This window comes from Oncorhynchus keta, chromosome 21, assembly GCF_023373465.1.
Source record: "Oncorhynchus keta strain PuntledgeMale-10-30-2019 chromosome 21, Oket_V2, whole genome shotgun sequence".
Classification (NCBI taxonomy): domain Eukaryota; kingdom Metazoa; phylum Chordata; class Actinopteri; order Salmoniformes; family Salmonidae; genus Oncorhynchus; species Oncorhynchus keta.
Genome location: NC_068441.1, coordinates 59,352,980 through 59,375,424, shown reverse-complemented (window position 1 = coordinate 59,375,424; position 22,445 = coordinate 59,352,980). Strand labels below are relative to the sequence as shown.

At 46.6% G+C, this 22,445-nt stretch overlaps 1 protein-coding gene across 1 annotated transcript in view; it reads left to right on the top strand.

Moving 5' to 3' along the window:
• LOC118382610 (protein Wnt-7a-like) overlaps window positions 1–22,445 on the top strand; it is a 71,028-nt gene that overhangs the window by 22,017 nt on the left and 26,566 nt on the right. Inside the window, exon 3 of the mRNA XM_052474536.1 lies at window positions 21,510–21,781. Coding sequence (XP_052330496.1) covers window positions 21,510–21,781 — 272 coding nt within the window. The remainder of the gene's footprint in view (window positions 1–21,509; window positions 21,782–22,445) is intronic.

Below are 22,445 nucleotides of genomic sequence, written 5' to 3'. Positions count from 1 at the left end.
TTAGGATCCAAAGTTAACTAGATCTATCTAGCTGTTTAGGATCTAAAGTTAACTAGATCTATCTAGCTGTTTAGGATCTAAAGTTAACTAGATCTATCTAGCTGTTTAGGATCTAAAGTTAACTAGATCTATCTAGCTGTTTAGGATCTAAAGTTAACTAGATCTATCTAGCTGTTTAGGATCTAAAGTTAACTAGATCTATCTAGCTGTTTAGGATGTAAAGTTAACTAGATCTATCTAGCTGTTTAGGATGTAAAGTTAACTAGATCTATCTACATGTTTAGGATGTAAAGTTAACTAGATCTATCTAGCTGTTTAGGATCTAAAGTTAACTAGATCTATCTAGCTGTTTAGGATCTAAAGTTAACTAGATCTATCTAGCTGTTTAGGATCTAAAGTTAACTAGATCTATCTAGCTGTTTAGGATCTAAAGTTAACTATATCTATCTAGCTGTTTAGGATCTAAAGTTAACTATATCTATCTAGCTGTTTAGGATCTAAAGTTAACTAGATCTATCTAGCTGTTTAGGATCTAAAGTTAACTCGATCTATCTAGCTGTTTAGGATTTAAAGTTAACTAGATCTATCTAGCTGTTTAGGATCTAAAGTTAACTAGATCTATCTAGCTGTTTAGGATCTAAAGTTAACTAGATCTATCTAGCTGTTTAGGATGTAAAGTTAACTAGATCTATCTAGCTGTTTAGGATCTAAAGTTAACTAGATCTGTTTAGGATCTATAGTTAACTAGATCTATCTAGCTGTTTAGGATCTAAAGTTAACTACATCTATCTAGCTGTTTAGGATCTAAAGTTAACTAGATCTATCTAGCTGTTTAGGATCTAAAGTTAACTAGATCTATCTAGCTGTTTAGGATCTAAAGTTAACTAGATCTATCTAGCTGTTTAGGATCTAAAGTTAACTAGATCTATCTAGCTGTTTAGGATCTAAAGTTAACTAGATCTATCAGCTGTTTAGGATGTAAAGTTAACTAGATCTATCTAGCTGTTTAGGATCTATAGTTAACTAGATCTATCTAGCTGTTTAGGATCTAAAGTTAACTAGATCTATCAGCTGTTTAGGATGTAAAGTTAACTAGATCTATCTAGCTGTTTAGGATCTAAAGTTAACTAGATCTGTTTAGGATCTATAGTTAACTAGATCTATCTAGCTGTTTAGGATCTAAAGTTAACTACATCTATCTAGCTGTTTAGGATCTAAAGTTAACTAGATCTATCTAGCTGTTTAGGATCTAAAGTTAACTCGATCTATCTAGCTGTTTAGGATCTAAAGTTAACTAGATCTATCTAGCTGTTTAGGATCTAAAGTTAACTAGATCTATCTAGCTGTTTAGGATCTAAAGTTAACTAGATCTATCTAGCTGTTTAGGATGTAAAGTTAACTAGATCTATCTAGCTGTTTAGGATCTAAAGTTAACTAGATCTATCTAGCTGTTTAGGATCTAAAGTTAACTAGATCTATCTAGCTGTTTAGGATCTAAAGTTAACTAGATCTATCTAGCTGTTTAGGATCTAAAGTTAACTAGATCTATCTAGCTGTTTAGGATCTAAAGTTAACTAGATCTATCTAGCTGTTTAGGATGTAAAGTTAACTAGATCTATCTAGCTGTTTAGGATCTAAAGTTAACTAGATCTATCTAGCTGTTTAGGATGTAAAGTTAACTAGATCTATCTAGCTGTTTAGGATCTAAAGTTAACTAGATCTATCTAGCTGTTTAGGATCTAAAGTTAACTAGATCTATCTAGCTGTTTATATGAAGTGTTCCTGAGGAGAGACAGGCCTCACTTCACTCCACATGACATTTAAAACATTTCAATTGATTGCCCTGTCAGTTATTCAGTGTGCAATGTGCTGCATACCTGCAGCTATGGGTCCAGAACTGTGAAACGCTGGCAGAGAGAACATACATAATCCACAGATGTAGACACAGGAACATGGTGTTCATTTCCTACAATTACATTTTCGGACAAAGAGTACTTCCTCTGACCTGCAGGTGCTCAGACATGATTGGTCATGATTAACCCAGAGTAAACTAGTGAACCATTTTCACTGACTCTGCTCTGGGTAACAAATGTTAGGATGTTATACACACTAAAACACGTAACATAAAACGATATAGTTTCAAATGTGAGTTATTTGGCTTGTAAGCAAAGGGGAACCATTTTTAGTGCTGCTGTATATAGAAACTTGTTTTGATGGTTCTATAAAGAATGTTCTATATCACACCAAATAAGGGTTCTGCTGTGATTAAAACACTTTTTTGGGGGGCTATATAAAATCAAATTTTATTTGTCACATACACATGGTTAGCAGATGTTAATGTGAGTGTAGCGAAATGCTTGTGCTTCTAGTTCCGACCGTGCAGTAACATCTAACAATTTCACAACAACTACCTTATACACACAAATCTAAAGGAATGAATAAGAATATGTACATATAAATATATGGATGAGCGATGGCTGAACGGCATAGGCAAGATGCAGTAGATGATATAGAGTACAGTATATACTGTACATATGAGATGAGTAATGTAGGGTATGTAAACAAGATGCAGTAGATGGTATAGAGGACAGTATAGATGGTATAGAGTACAGTATATACTGTACATGTGAGATGAGTAATGTACAGTATGTAAACATTATATAAAGTGGCATAGTGATACATTTATTACATCCAATTTTTAATTATTAAAGTGGTTAGAGATTTGAGTCAGTATGTTGGCAGCAGCCAGTCGATGTTAGTGATGGCTGTTTAACAGTCTGGTGGCCTTGAGATAGAAGCTGTTTTAGGCAGGGTAGCCTAGTGGTTAGAGCGTTGGACTAGTAACTGAAAGGTTGCAAGTTCAAATCCCCGAGCTGACAAGGTACAAATCTGTCATTCTGCCCCTGAACAGGCAGTTAACCCACTGTTCCTAGGCCGTCATTGAAGATAAGAATTTGTTCTTAACTGACTTGCCTGGTTAAATAAAGGTAACATAAAAAAATGTAAAAAGTCTCTTGGTCCCAGGTTTGATGCACACTGACCTCGCCTTCTGGACGATAGCAGATGCTTTGCTTGTTTGATCGCCTTGCGGAGGGAATAGCTACACTGTTTGTATTCGGTCATGTTTCCAGTCGCCTTGCCCCGATTAAAAGCAGTTGTTTGCGCTTTCAGTTTTGCGCGAATGCTGCCATCTATCCGCGGTTTCTGGTTGGGGAAGGTTTTAATAGTCGCTGTGGGTACTTTCTAATGAACTTGCTCACCGAATCAGTGTATCCGACGCTATGCGAACATATCCCAGTCCATGTGATCGAAGCAAACTTGAAGCGTGGAATCCGATTGGTCGTACCAACGTTGAACAGACCTGAGCACAGGCGTTTCCTGTTTTAGTTTCTGTCTATAGGCTGGGAGCATCAAAATGGAGTCGTGGTCGAAGGAGGGCAAGGGAGGGCTTTGTATGCGTCGCGGCAGTTAGAATAACAATGATCTAGGGTTTTACCAGCCCGGGTCGCACATTCGATATGCTGATAACATTTAGATTAGCCTTGTTAAAATCCCCATCAACAATAAATGCAGCCTCAGGATATGTGGTCTCCACATAGAGTCCAATGACGTTCTTTCAGGGCCATCGAGGTGTCTGCTTGGGGGGGGAATATACACGACTGTGATTATAATCAAAGAGAATTCTCTTGGTATATAATGTGGTCTGCATTTGAATTCTTGATCAGGTGAACAAAAGGACTTAGAAATAGAACCCTTTTTAATTGTTCTTTATAGAGAATGATTCTATAAAGAAACTTTCTCAATCTTAAGGTTCTAGAAATAACCTTTTGAAGAACCAAACAGGGTTCTTTTTTCTGAATGGTTAGCCATTTTATATTGTTAAATTTAGTTGTTTTTATTATTGTGTTAACTAAGTTGAATCAGGTGTTCTAGATCTGCAATGGCTGGGGAGAACCACTGGTTTAGACATCAGTTAACTCAAGGCCATACGTGAGTCTTTCACTAGACACCATCACGGGCCGTAGTCACATAATTAATTAGCACTAAACGAGCAAAGAACCCTTTTGTGAACTGCAAAGAACCATTGAAGGGCTGTAATGGTTCTTTGAGTCATTATGGCTCCACATAGAACCCTCAACCTTCCCAAAGAACCCTTGAGGAACCCTCTTTTCTTAGTGTTTAGGGGGGGCTGATTTGGAATACAGGGTCTGTTTCCTTGGTTGTAGGGTCAGAGTGTTGTCGGGTTAACGTGTAAATGATTGATTGGGGGGAGAGTTGACCAGGCAAGTCAGTAACACTGCTTATCAATGCTGTAATGATGATGATGATAATGATGATGATGATAGGACTCTGAAACTGCTGAGGCATTCAATCAATATGTTTTTTTAAAGCCCTTCTTACATCAGCTGATGTCACAAAGTGCTGTACAGAAACCCAGCCTAAACCCCTAAACAGCAAGCAATGCAGGTGTATATATATAATAAGCAGGAACCTAGGAAAAAACCTAGAGAGGAACCAGGCTATGTGGGGTGGCCAGTCGTCTTCTGGCTGTGCCGGGTGGAGATTATAACAGAATATGGCCAAGATGTTCAAATGTTCATAGATGACCAGCAGGGTCAGATAATAATAATCACAGTGGTTGTCGAGGGTGCAACAGGTCAGCACCTCAGGAGTAAATGTCAGTTGGCTTTTCATAGACGATCATTCAGAGTAGCTCTACTGCTCCTGCTGTCTCTAGAGAGTTGAAAACAGCAGGTCTGGGACAGGTAGCAGGTCTGGGACAGGTAGCAGGTCTGGGACAGGTAGCAGGTCTGGGACAGGTAGCAGGTCTGGGACAGGTAGCAGGTCTGGGACAGGTAGCAGGTCTGGGACAGGTAGCAGGTCTGGGACAGGTAGCAGGTCTGGGACAGGTAGCAGGTCTGGGACAGGTAGCAGGTCTGGGACAGGTAGCAGGTCTGGGACAGGTAGCAGGTCTGGGACAGGTAGCAGGTCTGGGACAGGTAGCAGGTCTGGGACAGGTAGCACGTCCGGTGAACAGGTCAGGGTTCCATAGCCGCATGCAGAACAGGTGAAACTGGAGCAGCAGCACGACCAGGTGGACTGGGGACTGCAAGGAGTCATCATGCCAGGTAGTCCTGAGGCATGGTCCTAGGGCCCAGGCCAGTTGAAACTGGAGTAGCAGCACGACCAGGTGGACTGGGGACAGCAAGGAGTCATCAGGCCAGGTAGTCCTGAGGCATGGTCCTCGGGCTCAGGTCCTCTGAGAGAGAGAGAGAGAGAGAGAGAAAGAAAGAAAGAAAGAAAGAAAGAAAGAAAGAAAGAAAGAAAGAAAGAAAGAAAGAAAGAAAGAAAGAAAGAAAGAGAGAGAGAGAGAGAGAGAGAGAGAGAGAGAGAGAGAGAGAGAGAGAGAGAGCATACTTAAATTCACACAGGACATCGGGTTAATACAGGAGAAATACTCCATATATAACAGACTGACCCTAGCCCCCCGACACGTAAACTATTGCAGCAGAAATACTCACTTCTAAATCTACTGAGATTTGTCCTGATAGGATGTGATTAGATTACAGTATTGTACTATCACTGACCAGCTCATGGGTGTTTTCATTTCCTATGTATTTCATGTTCAATAGTAAATAGACCTGTAAGTTGTTATCTGCATTTTAATTAAGAATGAGGCTAACCCGGTAGTGGTGTATGGGGTGGAAACCTATGGTATCACAACCCTGAGTAATCACAACCCTGAGTTATCACAACCCTGAGTTATCACAACCCTGAGTTATCACAACCCTGAGTTATCACAACCCTGAGTAATCACAACCCTGAGTTATCACAACCCTGAGTTATCACAACCCTGAGTTATCACAACCCTGAGTTATCACAACCCTGAGTTATCACAACCCTGAGTTATCACAACCCTGAGTTATCACAACCCTGAGTTATCACAACCCTGAGTTATCACAACCCTGAGTAATCACAACCCTGAGTTATCACAACCCTGAGTTATCACAACCCTGAGTAATCACAACCCTGAGTTATCACAACCCTGTGGTATCACAACCCTGAGTTATCACAACCCTGTGGTATCACAACCCTGAGTTATCACAACCCTGAGTTATCACAACCCTGAGTTATCACAACCCTGAGTTATCACAACCCTGAGTTATCACAACCCTGAGTTATCACAACCCTGAGTTATCACAACCCTGAGTTATCACAACCCTGAGTAATCACAACCCTGAGTTATCACAACCCTGAGTTATCACAACCCTGAGTTATCACAACCCTGAGTTATCACAACCCTGAGTAATCACAACCCTGAGTTATCACAACCCTGTGGTATCACAACCCTGAGTTATCACAACCCTGTGGTATCACAACCCTGAGTTATCACCACCCTGAGTTATCACAACCCTGAGTTATCACAACCCTGAGTTATCACAACCCTGTTTTATTAGAACCCTGAGTTATTATTTACATTTACATTTACATTTAAGTCATTTAGCAGACGCTCTTATCCAGAGCAACCCTGAGTTATCACCACCCTGAGTTATCACAACCCTGAGTTATCACAACCCTGAGTTATCACAACCCTGAGTTATCACAACCCTGAGTTATCACAACCCTGTGGTATCACAACCCTGAGTTATCACAACCCTGTGGTATCACAACCCTGAGTAATCACAACCCTGAGTAATCACAACCCTGTGGTATCACAACCCTGAGTTATCACAACCCTGAGTTATCACAACCCTGTTTTATTAGAACCCTGAGTTATTATTTACATTTACATTTAAGTCATTTAGCAGACGCTCTTATCCAGAGCAACCCTGAGTTATCACAACCCTGTGGTATCACAACCCTGAGTTATCACAACCCTGAGTTATCACAACCCTGAGTTATCACAACCCTGTGGTATCACAACCCTGTGGTATCACAACCCTGAGTTATCACAACCCTGAGTTATCACAACCCTGAGTTATCACAACCCTGAGTAATCACAACCCTGAGTAATCACAACCCTGAGTTATCACAACCCTGAGTTATCACAACCCTGAGTAATCACAACCCTGAGTAATCACAACCCTGAGTAATCACAACCCTGAGTAATCACAACCCTGAGTTATCACAACCCTGAGTAATCACAACCCTGAGTAATCACAACCCTGAGTTATCACAACCCTGAGTAATCACAACCCTGAGTAATCACAACCATGAGTTATCACAACCCTGAGTTATCACAACCCTGAGTAAGCACAACCCTGAGTTATCACAACCCTGTGGTATCACAACCCTGTGGTATCAGAACCCTGAGTAATCACAACCCTGAGTTATCACAACCCTGTGGTATCAGAACCTAGTTGTATCTGAACAGAACACTGTGGTATCAGAATATAACCCTGTGGTATCAGAACAGAACCCTGTGGTATCATAATATAACCCTGTGGTATCAGAACAGAACCCTGTGGTATCATAACCCTGTGGTATAAGAACAGAACCCTGTGGTATAAGAACAGAACCCTGTGTTATCATCACCCTGTGGTATCATAACCCTGTGGTATAAGAACAGAACCATGTGGTATAAGAACAGAACCCTGTGGTATCAGAACAGAACCCTGTGGTATCATAACCCTGTGGTATAAGAACAGAACCCTGTGGTATCATAACCCTGTGGTATAAGAACAGAACCCTGTGGTATAAGAACAGAACCCTGTGGTATCATAACCCTGTGGTATCATAACCCTGTGGTATAAGAACAGAACCATGTGGTATAAGAACAGAACCCTGTGGTATCAGAACAGAACCCTGTGGTATCATAACCCTGTGGTATAAGAACAGAACCCTGTGGTATCAGAACAGAACCCTGTGGTATAAGATCAGAACCCTGTGGTATCAGAACAGAACCCTGTGGTATAAGAACAGAACCCTGTGGTATCAGAACAGAACCCTGTGGTATCAGAACCCTGTGGTATCAGGACCCTGTGGTATCTGAACAGAACCCTGTGGTCTCAGAACCCTGTGGTATCTGAACAGAACCCTGTGGTATCATAACCCTGTGGTATAAGAACAGAACCATGTGGTATAAGAACAGAACCCTGTGGTATCAGAACAGAACCCTGTGGTATCATAACCCTGTGGTATCAGAACAGAACCCTGTGGTATCATAACCCTGTGGTATAAGAACAGAACCCTGTGGTATCAGAACAGAACCCTGTGGTATAAGATCAGAACCCTGTGGTATCAGAACAGAACCCTGTGGTATAAGAACAGAACCCTGTGGTATCAGAACAGAACCCTGTGGTATCAGAACCCTGTGGTATCAGGACCCTGTGGTATCTGAACAGAACCCTGTGGTCTCAGAACCCTGTGGTATCTGAACAGAACCCTGTGGTATCACAACCCTGTGGTATCAGAACCTAGTTGTATGTGAACAGAACTCTGTGGTATCAGAACATAACCTTGTGGTATCAGAACCCTGTGGTAACTGAACAGAACCCTGTGGTATCATAACCATGTGGCATCTGAACAGAACCCTGTGGTATCGGAACCCTGTAATATCAATACGCTGTGGTATCGGAATATAACCCTGTGGTATCAGAACATAGCTCTGTGGTACCAGAACCCTGTGGTATCAGAACAGAGCCCTGTGGTATCAGAACCCTGTGGTATCAGAGCAGAACCCTGCGGTATCGGAACCCTGTAATATCAATACGCTGTGGTATCAGAACATAACTCTGTGGTACCAGAACCCCGTGGTATCAGAACCCTGTAATATCAGTACCCTGTGGTATCAGAACATAACTCTGTGGTACCAGAACCCCGTGGTATCAGAACAGAGCCCTGTGGTATCAGAACCCTGTGGTGTCAGAACAGAACCTTGTGGTATCAGAACAGAACACTGTGGTATCAGAACAGTGTTCTGTGGTATCAGAACAGAACACTGTGGTATCAGAACAGAACACTGTGGTATCAGAACAGTACCCTGTGGTATTTTATCAGAACCCTTTGGTATCAGAACAGAACTCTGTCGTATCAGAACCTTGTATCAGCACCCTGTGTTATCAGAATCTTGTGATATCAGAACAGAACCCTGTGGTATCAGAATCCTGTGGTATCAGAACAGAACCCTGTGGTATCAGAACCCTGTGGTATCAGAACAGAACCTTGTCGTATCAGAACATAACCCTGTTGTATCAGAACCCTGTGGTATCAGAACAGAACCTTGTGGTATCAGAACAGAACCTTGTGGTATCAGAACAGAACCCTGTGGTATCAGAACAGAACCGTGTGGTATCAGAACAGTACCCTGTGGTATTTTATCAGAACCCAAAATAGATCCCTGTGGTATTAGAACAATCTTGTATCAGAACCCTGTGGTATCAGAACAGAACCTTGTCGTATCAGAACATAACCCTGTGGTATCAGAACCCTGTGGTGTCAGAACAGAACCCTGTGGTATCAGAACTGAACCCTGTGGTATCAGAACCCTGTGGTGTCAGAACAGAACCCTGTGGTATCATATAAGATGGCTGCAGAGACAGAATGTTGCTCTTTTGAAGTTTGTTTCATGCAATTCTACACATTTTGTCATGGGGCGGAATTTTTTTGTTGAGTTTAAAGCTAGTTTCCTAGAATTATATACGTTTGGCGTGGTTTATCCTGTGTTGTGGTATCAGAACCTTGTGGTATCAGAACAGAACTCTGTGGTACCAGAACCCCGTGGTATCAGAACAGAGCCCTGTGGTATCAGAACCCTGTGGTGTCAGAACAGAACCTTGTGGTATCAGAACAGAACACTGTGGTATCAGAACAGTGTTCTGTGGTATCAGAACAGAACACTGTGGTATCAGAACAGAACACTGTGGTATCAGAACAGTACTCTGTGGTATTTTATCAGAACCCTTTGGTATCAGAACAGAACTCTGTCGTATCAGAACCTTGTATCAGCACCCTGTGTTATCAGAATCTTGTGATATCAGAACAGAACCATGTGGTATCAGAATACTGTGGTATCAGAACAGAACCCTGTGGTATCAGAACCCTGTGGTATCAGAACAGAACCTTGTCGTATCAGAACATAACCCTGTTGTATCAGAACCCTGTGGTATCAGAACAGAACCTTGTGGTATCAGAACAGAACCCTGTTGTATCAGAACCCTGTGGTATCAGAACAGAACCTTGTGGTATCAGAACAGAACCCTGTGGTATCAGAACAGAACCCTGTGGTATCAGAACAGTACCCTGTGGTATTTTATCAGAACCCAAAATAGATCCCTGTGGTATTAGAACAATCTTGTATCAGAACCCTGTGGTATCAGAACAGAACCTTGTCGTATCAGAACATAACCCTGTGGTATCAGAACCCTGTGGTGTCAGACCAGAACCCTGTGGTATCAGAACTGAACCCTGTGGTATCAGAACCCTGTGGTGTCAGAACAGAACCCTGTGGTATCATATAAGATGGCTGCAGAGACAGAATGTTGCTCTTTTGAAGTTTGTTTCATGCAATTCTACACATTTTGTCATGGGGCGGAATTTTTTTGTTGAGTTTAAAGCTAGTTTCCTAGAATTATATACGTTTGGCGTGGTTTATCCTGTGTTGTGGTATCAGAACCTTGTGGTATCAGAACAGAACTCTGTGATATCAGAACAGAGCCCAGTGGTATCAGAACATAACTCTGTTGTATCGGAACATAACTTTATCCTGTGTTGTGGTATCAGAACTCTGTGCTATCAGAACTCTATGGTATCAGAACCCCATGGTGTCAGAACAGAACCCTGTGGTATCAGAACTCTGTGCTATCAGAACTCTATGGTATCAGAACCCCATGGTGTCAGAACAGAACCCTGTGTTATCAGAACTCTGTGCTATCAGAACCCCATGGTGTCAGAACAGAACCCCGTGTTATCAAAACCTGTGGTATCAGAACTCTGATATCAGAACAGAACCCTGTGGTATCAGAACTATGTGGTGTCAGAACAGAACCCTGTGGTATCAGAACTCTGTGGTGTCAGAACTCTGATATCAGAACAGAACTCTGTGTTATCAGAACTCTATGGTATCAGAAACCCATGGTGTCAGAACAGAACCCTGTTGTATCAAAACCTGTGGTATCAGAACCCTGTGGTGTCAGAACAGAACTCTGTTGTATCAAAACCTGTGGTATCAGAACCCTGTGGTGTCAGAACAGAACCCTGTTGTATCAAAACCTGTGGTATCAGAACTATGTGGTGTCAGAACAGAACCCTGTGGTATCAGAACTCTGTGGTGTCAGAACAGAACCCTGTGGTATCAAAACCTGTGGTATCAGAACTCTGTGGTGTCAGAACAGAACTCTGTGGTATCAGAACCCTGTGGTGTCAGAACAGAACCCTGTGGTATCAGAACCTGTGGTATCAGAACTCTGTGGTATCAGAACAGAACTCTGTGGTATCAGAACCCTGTGGTGTCAGAACAGAACCCTGTGGTATCAGAACCTGTGGTATCAGAACTCTGTGGTATCAGAACATAACTCTGTGGTATCAGAACAGAACTCTGTGGTATCAGAACAGAACCCCGGTCTGATCAGAACCTTGTGGTACTGTATTAGTGTGGGGTGTAATGGTGTGGTATCAGGCGGTCCATCTAGGGAGGGTCTGCATGCCTCTCAGCCCTCAGGCTCACCTCAAGGAGCTGCCAGCTGTCTGACAGGAGCTGGGCTGCGGGCCAGATTCTAAACATCACAACACTATCTCTCCCTCTGGGTGCACCGTTAAATACATCTCTGACCATTGTATTGCTGCAATACATGGACTATACTTTCCTGGTTGATCTTCTGAGACAGTGTTGACCTGCTGAGAGACAGTGTTGACCTGCTGAGAGACAGTGTTGATCTGCTGAGAGACAGTGTTGACCTGCTGAGAGACAGTGTTGATCTGCTGAGAGACAGTGTTGACCTGCTGAGAGACAGTGTTGATCTGCTGAGAGACAGTGTTGACCTGCTGAGAGACAGTGTTGACCTGCTGAGAGACAGTGTTGATCTGCTGAGAGACAGTGTTGACCTGCTGAGAGACAGTGTTGATCTGCCTCTCAGCAGGTCAACACTGCCTGTGATAAATCCATGATAATCGAAAACTTCAACAAGCATTTCTCAATGACTGGCCATGCCTTCCTCCTGGCTACTCCAACCTCGGCCAACAGCTCAGCCCCCCGCGCAGCTACTCGCCCAATTCTGCCCAGCTTCTCCTTTACTCAAATCCAGATAGCAGATGTTCTGAAAGAGCTGCAAAACCTGGACCTGTACAAATCAGCTGGGCTTGACAATCTGGACCCTCTATTTCTGAAACTATCCGCCTCCATTGTTGCAACCCCTGTTACCAGCCTGTTCAACCTCTCTTTCATATCATCTGAGATCCCCAAGGATTGGAAAGCTGCCGCAGTCATCCCCCTCTTCGAATGGGGAGACACCCTGGACCCAAACTGTTACAGACCTATATCCATCCTGCCCTGCCTATCTAAGGTCTTCGAAAGCCAAGTCAACAAACAGATCACTGACCATCTCGAATCCCACCGTACCTTCTCCGCTGTGCAATCTGGTTTCCGAGCCGGTCACGGGTGCACCTCAGCCACGCTCAAGGTACAAAAATATATCATAACCGCCATCGATAAAAGACATTACTGTGCAGCCGTCTTCATCGACCTGGCCAAGGCTTTCGACTCTGTCAATCACCATATTCTTATCGGCAGACTCAGTAGCCTCGGTTTTTCTAATGACTACCTTGCCTGGTTCACCAACTACTTTGCACACAGAGTTCAGTGTCAAATCGGAGGGCATGTTGTCCGGTCCTCTGGCAGTCTCTATGGTGGTGCCACAGGGTTCAATTCTCGGGCCGACTCTTTTTTCTGTATATATCATATGATGTTGCTCTTGCTGCGGGCGATTCCCTGATCCACCTCTACGCAGACGACACCATTCTGTATACTTCTGGCCCTTCCTTGGACACTGTGCTATCTAACCTCCAAACGAGCTTCAATGCCATACAACACTCCTTCCGTGGCCTCGAACTGCTCTTAAACGCTAGTAAAACCAAATGCATGCTTTTCAACCGTTCGCTGCCTGCACCCCCGACTAGCATCCCCACCCTGGATGGTTCCGACCTAGAATATGTGGACGTCTATAAGTACCTGGCTAGACTGTAAACTCTCCTTCCAGACTCATATCAAACATCTCCAATCTAAAATCAAATCTAGTCGGCTTTCTTTTCCGCAACAAAGCCTCCTTCACTCACACCGCCAAACTTACCCTAGTAAAACTGACTATCCTACCGATCCTCGACTTCGGCGATGACATCTACAAAATAGCTTCCAATACTCTACTCAGCAAACTGGATGCAGTTTATCACAGTGCCATCCGTTTTGTTACTAAAGCCCCATATACTACCCACCACTGCGACCTGTATGCTCTAGTCGGCTGGCCCTCGCTACATATTCGTCGCCAGACCCACTGGCTCCAGGTCAACTACAAGTCCATGCTAGGTAAAGCTCCGCCTTTTCTCAGTTCACTGGTCACGATTGCAACACCCACCCGTAGCACACGCTCCAGCAGGTGTATCTCACTGATCATCCCTAAAGCCAACACCTAATTTGACCGCCTTTCCTTCCAGTTCTCTGCTGCCTGTGACTGGAACCAATTGCAAAAATCGCTGAAGTTGGAGACTTTTATCTCCCTCATCAACTTTAAACATCTGCTATCTGAGCAGCTACCGATCGCTGCAGCTGTACATAGTCCATCGGTAAATAGCCCACCCAATTTACCTACCTCATCCCCATACTGTTTTTATTTATTTACTTTTCTGCTCTTTTGCACACCAATATCTCTACCTGTACATGACCATCTGATCATTTATCACTCCAGTGGAAATCTGCTAAATTGTAATTATTTGCCTACCTCCTCATGCCTTTTGCACACAATGTATAGACTCTTTTTTCTACTGTGTTATTGACATGCTTATTGTTTACTCCATTAAAAACTCTGTGTTGTTGTCTGTTCACACTGCTATGCTTTATCTTGGCCAGGTCGCAGTTGTAAATGAGAACTTGGTCTCAGCTAGCCTACCTGGTTAAATAGAAAATAAAAATACAAATGTCAACACTGCCTCTCAGCAGGTCAACCTCCAGGTCAACACTGTCTCTCAGCAGGTCAACCTCCAGGTCAACACTGTCTCTCAGCAGGTCAACCTCCAGGTCAACACTGTCTCTCAGCAGGTCAACAAACTCTCTTAGCAGGTCAACCCTTCCTCTCAGCAGGTCAACACTGTCTCTCAGCAGGTCAACCCTTCCTCTCAGCAGGTCAACACTGTCTCTCAGCAGGTCAACACTGCCTCTAAGCAGGTCAACACTGTCTCTCAGCAGGTCAACACTGTCTCTCAGCACGTCAACCTCCAGGTCAACACTGTCTCTCAGCAGGTCAATCTCCAGGTCAACACTGTCTCTCAGCAGGTCAATCTCCAGGTCAACACTGTCTCTCAGCAGGTCAACCTCCAGGTCAACACTGCCTCTCAGCAGGTCAACACTGCTTCTCTGCAGGTCAACACTGTCTCTCAGCAGGTCAACACTGTCTCTCAGCAGGTCAACCTCCAGGTCAACACTGTCTCTCAGCACGTCAACCTCCAGGTCAACACTGTCTCTCAGCAGGTCAATCTCCAGCTCAACACTGTCTCTCAGCAGGTCAACCTCCAGGTCAACACTGTCTCTCAGCACGTCAACCTCCAGGTCAACACGGTCTCTCAGCAGGTCAATCTCCAGGTCAACACTGTCTCTCAGCAGGTCAATCTCCAGGTCAACACTGCCTCTTAGCAGGTCAACATTTGTCTCTCAGCAGGTCAACCTCCAGGTCAACACTGCCTCTCAGCAGGTCAATGCTGTCTCTCTGCAGGTCAACCTCCAGGTCAACACTGTCTCTCAGCAGGTCAACACTGTCTCTCAGCAGGTCAACACTGTCTCTCAGCAGGTCAACACTGTCTCTCAGCAGGTCAACACTGTCTCTCAGCAGGTCAACCTGCAGGTCAACACTGTCTCTCAGCAGGTCAACACTGTCTCTCAGCAGGTCAACACTGTCTCTCAGCAGGTCAACCTGCAGGTCAACACTGTCTCTCAGCAGGTCAACACTGTCTCTCAGCAGGTCAACACTGTCTCTCAGCAGGTCAACACTGTCTCTCAGCAGGTCAACACTGTCTCTCAGCAGGTCAACACTGTCTCTCAGCAGGTCAACACTGTCTCTCAGCAGGTCAACCTCCAGGTCAACACTGTCTCTCAGCAGGTCAACACTGTCTCTCAGCAGGTCAACCTCCAGGTCAACACTGTCTCTCAGCAGGTCAACCTCCAGGTCAACACTGTCTCTCAGCAGGTCAACCTGCAGGTCAACACTGTCTCTCAGCAGGTCAACACTGTCTCTCAGCAGGTCAACACTGTCTCTCAGCAGGTCAACACTGTCTCTCAGCAGGTCAACACTGTCTCTCAGCAGGTCAACACTGTCTCTCAGCAGGTCAACACTGTCTCTCAGCAGGTCAACCTCCAGGTCAACACTGTCTCTCAGCAGGTCAACACTGTCTCTCAGCAGGTCAACCTCCAGGTCAACACTGTCTCTCAGCAGGTCAACCTCCAGGTCAACACTGTCTCTCAGCAGGTCAACCTCCAGGTCAACACTGTCTCTCAGCAGGTCAACCTCCAGGTCAACACTGTCTCTCAGCAGGTCAACCTCCAGGTCAACACTGTCTCTCAGCAGGTCAACACTGTCTCTCAGCAGGTCAACCTCCAGGTCAACACTGTCTCTCAGCAGGTCAACCTCCAGGTCAACACTGCCTCTCAGCAGGTCAACCTCCAGGTCAACACTGTCTCTCAGCAGGTCAACCTGCAGGTCAACACTGTCTCTCAGCAGGTCAACCTGCAGGTCAACACTGTCTCTCAGCAGGTCAACACTGTCTCTCAGCAGGTCAACACTGTCTCTCAGCAGGTCAACACTGTCTCTAAGCAGGACAACACTGTCTCTCAGCAGGCCAACACTGTCTCTCTGCAGGTCAACCTCCAGACAACACTGTCTCTCAGCAGGTCAACACTGTCTCTCAGCAGGTCTCAGCAGGTCAACACTGACTCTCAGCAGGTCAACCTCCAGGTCAACACTGTCTCTCAGCAGGTCAACACTGTCTCTCAACAGGTCAACACTGTCTCTCAGCAGGTCAACACTGTCTCTCAGCAGGTCAACACTGTCTCTCAGCAGGTCAACACTGTCTCTCAGCAGATCAACACTGTCTCTCAGCAGGTCAACACTGTCTCTCAGCAGGTCAACACTGTCTCTCAGCAGGTCAACACTGTCTCTCAGCAGGTCAACACTGTCTCTCAGCAGGTCAACACTGTCTCTCAGCAGGTCAACACTGTCTCTCAGCAGGTCAACACTGCCTCTCAGCAGGTCAACCTGCAGGTCAACACTGTCTCTCAGCAGGTCAACACTGTCTCTCAGCAGTTCAACCTGCAGGTCAATACTGTCTCTCAGCAGGTCAACCTCCAGGGCAACACTGTCTCTCAGTAGGTCAACACTGTCTCTCAGCAGGTCAACACTGTCTCTCAGCAGGTCAACCTGCAGGTCAACACTGTCTCTCAGCAGGTCAACACTGTCTCTCAGCAGGTCAACCTGCAGGTCAACACTGTCTCTCAGCAGGTCAACACTGTCTCTCAGCAGGTCAACACTGTCTCTCAGCAGGTCAACACTGTCTCTCAGCAGGTCAACACTGCTGAGATCATCAACACTGTCTCTCAGCAGGTCAACACTGTCTCTCCGCAGGTCAACCTCCAGGTCAACACTGTCTCTCAGCAGGTCAACACTGTCTCTCAGCAGGTCAACCTCCAGGTCAACACTGTCTCTCCGCAGGTCAACCTCCAGGTCAACACTGTCTCTCAGCAGGTCAACACTGTCTCTCAGCAGGTCAACCTCCAGGTCAACACTGTCTCTCAGCAGGTCAACCTCCAGGTCAACACTGTCTCTCCGCAGGTCAACCTCCAGGTCAACACTGTCTCTCAGCAGGTCAACACTGTCTCTCAGCAGGTCAACCTCCAGGTCAACACTGTCTCTCAGCAGGTCAACACTGCCTCTCAGCAGGTCAACACTGTCTCTCAGCAGGTCAACACTGTCTCTCAGCAGGTCAACTCTATCTCTCAGCAGGTCAACACTGTCTCTCAGCAGGTCAACACTGTCTCTCAGCAGGTCAACACTGTCTCTCAGCAGGTCAACACTGTCTCTCAGCAGGTCAACTCTATCTCTCAGCAGGTCAACACTATCTCTCAGCAGGTCAACCTGCAGGTCAACACTGTCTCTCAGCAGGTCAACACTGTCTCTCAGCAGGTCAACACTGCCTCTCAGCAGGTCAACACTGTCTCTCAGCAGGTCAACACTGTCTCTCAGCAGGTCAACACTGTCTCTCAGCAGGTCAACACTGTCTCTCAGCAGGTCAACACTGTCTCTCAGCAGGTCAACACTGTCTCTCAGCAGGTCAACCTCCAGGTCAACACTGTCTCTCAGCAGGTCAACACTGCCTCTCAGCAGGTCAACACTGTCTCTCAGCAGGTCAACACTGTCTCTCAGCAGGTCAACACTGTCTCTCAGCAGGTCAACCTGCAGGTCAACACTGTCTCTCAGCAGGTCAACACTGTCTCTCAGCAGGTCAACACTGTCTCTCAGCAGGTCAACCTGCAGGTCAACACTGTCTCTCAGCAGGTCAACACTGTCTCTCAGCAGGTCAACACTGTGTCTCAGCAGGTCAACACTGTCTCTCAGCAGGTCAACACTGTCTCTCAGCAGGTCAACACTGTGTCTCAGCAGGTCAACACTGTCTCTCAGCAGGTCAACACTGTCTCTCAGCAGGTCAACACTGTCTCTCAGCAGGTAAACACTGTCTCTCAGCAGGTCAACACTGTCTCTCAGCAGGTCAACACTGTCTCTCAGCAGGTCAACACTGTCTCTCAGCAGGTAAACACTGTCTCTCAGCAGGTCAACACTGTCTCTCAGCAGGTCAACACTGTCTCTCAGCAGGTAAACACTGTCTCTTAGCAGGTCAACCTCCAGGTCAACACTGTCTCTCAGCAGGTCAACCCTTCCTCTCAGCAGGTCAACACTGTCTCTCAGCAGGTCAACACTGTCTCTCAGCAGGTCAACCTCCAGGTCAACACTGTCTCTCAGCAGGTCAACACTGTCTCTCAACAGGTCAACACTGTCTCTCAGCAGGTCAACACTGTCTCTCAGCAGGTCAACACTGTCTCTCAGCAGGTCAACCCTTCCTCTCAGCAGGTCAACACTGTCTCTCAGCAGGTCAACACTGTCTCTCAGCAGGTCAACACTGTCTCTCAGCAGGTAAACACTGTCTCTCAGCAGGTCAACCTCCAGGTCAACACTGTCTCTCAGCAGGTCAACACTGTCTCTCAGCAGGTCAACACTGTCTCTCAGCAGGTAAACACTGCCTCTCAGCAGGTCAACCTCCAGGTCAACACTGTCTCTCAGCAGGTCAACCTGCAGGTCAACACTGTCTCTCAGCAGGTCAACCTGCAGGTCAACACTGTCTCTCAGCAGGTCAACACTGACTCTCAGCAGGTCAACCTCCAGGTCAACACTGTCTCTCAGCAGGTCAACACTGTCTCTCAACAGGTCAACACTGTCTCTCAGCAGGTCAACACTGTCTCTCAGCAGGTCAACACTGTCTCTCAGCAGGTCAACACTGTCTCTCAGCAGGTCAACACTGTCTCTCAGCAGATCAACACTGTCTCTCAGCAGGTCAACACTGTCTCTCAGCAGGTCAACACTGTCTCTCAGCAGGTCAACACTGTCTCTCAGCAGGTCAACACTGTCTCTCAGCAGGTCAACACTGTCTCTCAGCAGATCAACACTGTCTCTCAGCAGGTCAACACTGTCTCTCAGCAGGTCAACACTGTCTCTCAGCAGGTCAACACTGTCTCTCAGCAGGTCAACACTGTCTCTCAGCAGTTCAACCTGCAGGTCAATACTGTCTCTCAGCAGGTCAACCTCCAGGGCAACACTGTCTCTCAGTAGGTCAACACTGTCTCTCAGCAGGTCAACACTGTCTCTCAGCAGGTCAACCTGCAGGTCAACACTGTCTCTCAGCAGGTCAACCTGCAGGTCAACACTGTCTCTCAGCAGGTCAACACTGTCTCTCAACAGGTCAACACCGTCATTCAGCAGGTCAACACTGTCTCTCAGCAGGTCAACACTGTCTCTCAGCAGGTCAACACTGTCTCTCAGCAGGTCAACACTGTCTCTCAGCAGGTCAACACTGTCTCTCAGCAGGTCAACACTGCTGAGATCATCAACACTGTCTCTCAGCAGGTCAACACTGTCTCTCCGCAGGTCAACCTCCAGGTCAACACTGTCTCTCAGCAGGTCAACACTGTCTCTAAGCAGGTCAACCTCCAGGTCAACACTATCTCTCCGCAGGTCAACCTCCAGGTCAACACTGTCTCTCAGCAGGTCAACACTGTCTCTCAGCAGGTCAACCTCCAGGTCAACACTGTCTCTCAGCAGGTCAACCTCCAGGTCAACACTGTCTCTCCGCAGGTCAACCTCCAGGTCAACACTGTCTCTCAGCAGGTCAACACTGTCTCTCAGCAGGTCAACCTCCAGGTCAACACTGTCTCTCAGCAGGTCAACACTGTCTCTCAGCAGGTCAACACTGTCTCTCAGCAGGTCAACACTGTCTCTCAGCAGGTCAACTCTATCTCTCAGCAGGTCAACACTGTCTCTCAGCAGGTCAACACTGTCTCTCAGCAGGTCAACACTGTCTCTCAGCAGGTCAACACTGTCTCTCAGCAGGTCAACTCTATCTCTCAGCAGGTCAACACTGTCTCTCAGCAGGTAAACACTGTCTCTCAGCAGGTCAACACTGTCTCTCAGCAGGTCAACACTGTCTCTCAGCAGGTCAACACTGTCTCTCAGCAGGTCAACACTGTCTCTCAGCAGGTCAACTCTATCTCTCAGCAGGTCAACACTGTCTCTCAGCAGGTAAACACTGTCTCTCAGCAGGTCAACCTCCAGGTCAACACTGTCTCTCAGCAGGTCAACCCTTCCTCTCAGCAGGTCAACACTGTCTCTCAGCAGGTCAACACTGTCTCTCAGCAGGTCAACCTCCAGGTCAACACTGTCTCTCAGCAGGTCAACACTGTCTCTCAACAGGTCAACACTGTCTCTCAGCAGGTCAACACTGTCTCTCAGCAGGTCAACACTGTCTCTCAGCAGGTCAACACTGTCTCTCAGCAGGTCAACACTGTGTCTCAGCAGGTCAACACTGTCTCTCAGCAGGTCAACACTGTCTCTCAGCAGGTCAACCTCCAGGTCAACACTGTCTCTCAGCAGGTCAACCTCCAGGTCAACACTGTCTCTCAGCAGGTCAACACTGTCTCTCAACAGGTCAACACTGTCTCTCAGCAGGTCAACACTGTCTCTCAGCAGGTCAACACTGTGTCTCAGCAGGTCAACACTGTCTCTCAGCAGGTCAACACTGTCTCTCAGCAGGTCAACACTGTCTCTCAGCAGGTCAACACTGTCTCTCAGCAGGTCAACACTGTCTCTCAGCAGGTCAACCTGCAGCAGGCTGCCTGGCTGGACTAATGATTCCTCTGGATGACAGGCAGAATAAAGGACAGTGTTTATAGTACATCTAGTGTGCCCTCTGAGATTGACACTTTCTCTTCGGCATAGTAAACTAAGTTTGGATTCTCTCCTACAGATATCTGTGAGCGCACAATACTCAGAGCCCTTCGGGTGCATTTGTCTCCCCCCATTCCCTCCTCTCCCCCTTTCCCTGCCCTCCTCCTTCTCCTCTCCCCTTTCCCTGCCCTCCTCCTCCTCTTCTCCTCTCCCCCTTTCCCTGCCCTCCTCCTCCTCTTCTCCTCTCCCCCTTTCCCTGCCCTCCTCCTCCTCTTCTCCTCTCCCCCCTTTCCCTGCCCTCCTCCTCCTCTTCTCCTCTCCCCTTTCCCTGCCCTCCTCCTCCTCTTCTCCCTCTCCCCTTTCTCTGCTCTCTCTCCCCCTTTCTCTGCCCTCCTCCTCCCTGCCCTCTCCTCTCCTCTCCCCCTTTCTCTGCTCTCCTCTCCCCCTTTCCCTGCCCTCCTCCTCCTCTGCTCCTCTCCCCTTTCTCTGCTCTCCTTCCCCCCTTTCCCTGCCCTCCTCTCCTCCTTCCCCCTGCAGCCCTCCCCCTGCCCCTCACCCCCCTACCGTCATTAATCTGTTTAAAGCAGCCGTGATAAATGAACTAAACTTGGCTTGCCTCGCACATTTTATGATTTGGTTTGAACAAGCTATGTCAGGTATGTGAGGAGGCTTGATACCGCCCTAACAGAGGGTCATGTTGTCAGCGATTCTGATTCAAAAATGTTCTTTCTTTATGTATTTCATTGCTGTGCAAAACAAATTCCCTTCGGGGAAATTGTTTCAATCAATCAATCAACCAATCAAATCCTCTCTCCTCTCTCCCAGGTAGTAAGGAGGCAGCGTTTACCTACGCCATCATCGCCGCAGGTGTGGCCCATGCCATCACAGCAGCGTGTACCCAGGGAAACCTGTCTGACTGCGGCTGTGATAAGGACAAGCAGGGGACCTACAGCCAGGACCAGGGCTGGAAGTGGGGAGGCTGCTCGGCTGACGTGAGCTATGGCCTGGGGTTCTCTAAGGTCTTCGTAGACGCGAGAGAGATCAAACAGAACGCCAGGACCTTAATGAACCTCCACAACAACGAGGTGGGACGCAAGGTATGTAGATACGAAAGTGGACATTCCTCCTGTAGGAAATCATGTCAATGTTTCCCCTCACTAACAATGTCTATTAGGAAGATCATTTTATCATATTGAGACATGGTATAAAACACCTTTACTGTAGTCTGACAGACCACCGTGAGGTAGAGCAACAAACAGACCCCCTCCACCCTCCTCTATGTGGGGTGGCCAGTCCTCTTCTGGTTGTGCCGGGTGGAGATTATAACAGAACATGGACAAGATGTTCAAATGTTCATAAATGACCAGCATGGTCGAATAATAATAAGGCAGAACAGTTGAAACTGGAGCAGCAGCACGGCCAGGTGGACTGGGGACAGCAAGGAGTCATCATGTCAGGTCGTCCTGGGGCATGGTCCTAGGGCTCAGGTCAGTTGAAACTGGAGCAGCAGCACGGTCAGGTGGACTGGGGACAGCAAGGAGTCATCATGTCAGGTAGTCCTGGGGCATGGTCCTAGGGCTCGGGTCCGCCGAGAGAGAGAAAGAGAGAGAGAAGGAGAGAATTAGAGAACGCACACTTAGATTCACACAGGACACCGAATAGGACTCCAGATAAACAAACTGACCCTAGCCCCCGACACATAAACTACTGCAGCATAAATACAGGAGGCTGAGACAGGAGGGGTCAGGAGACATATGATAT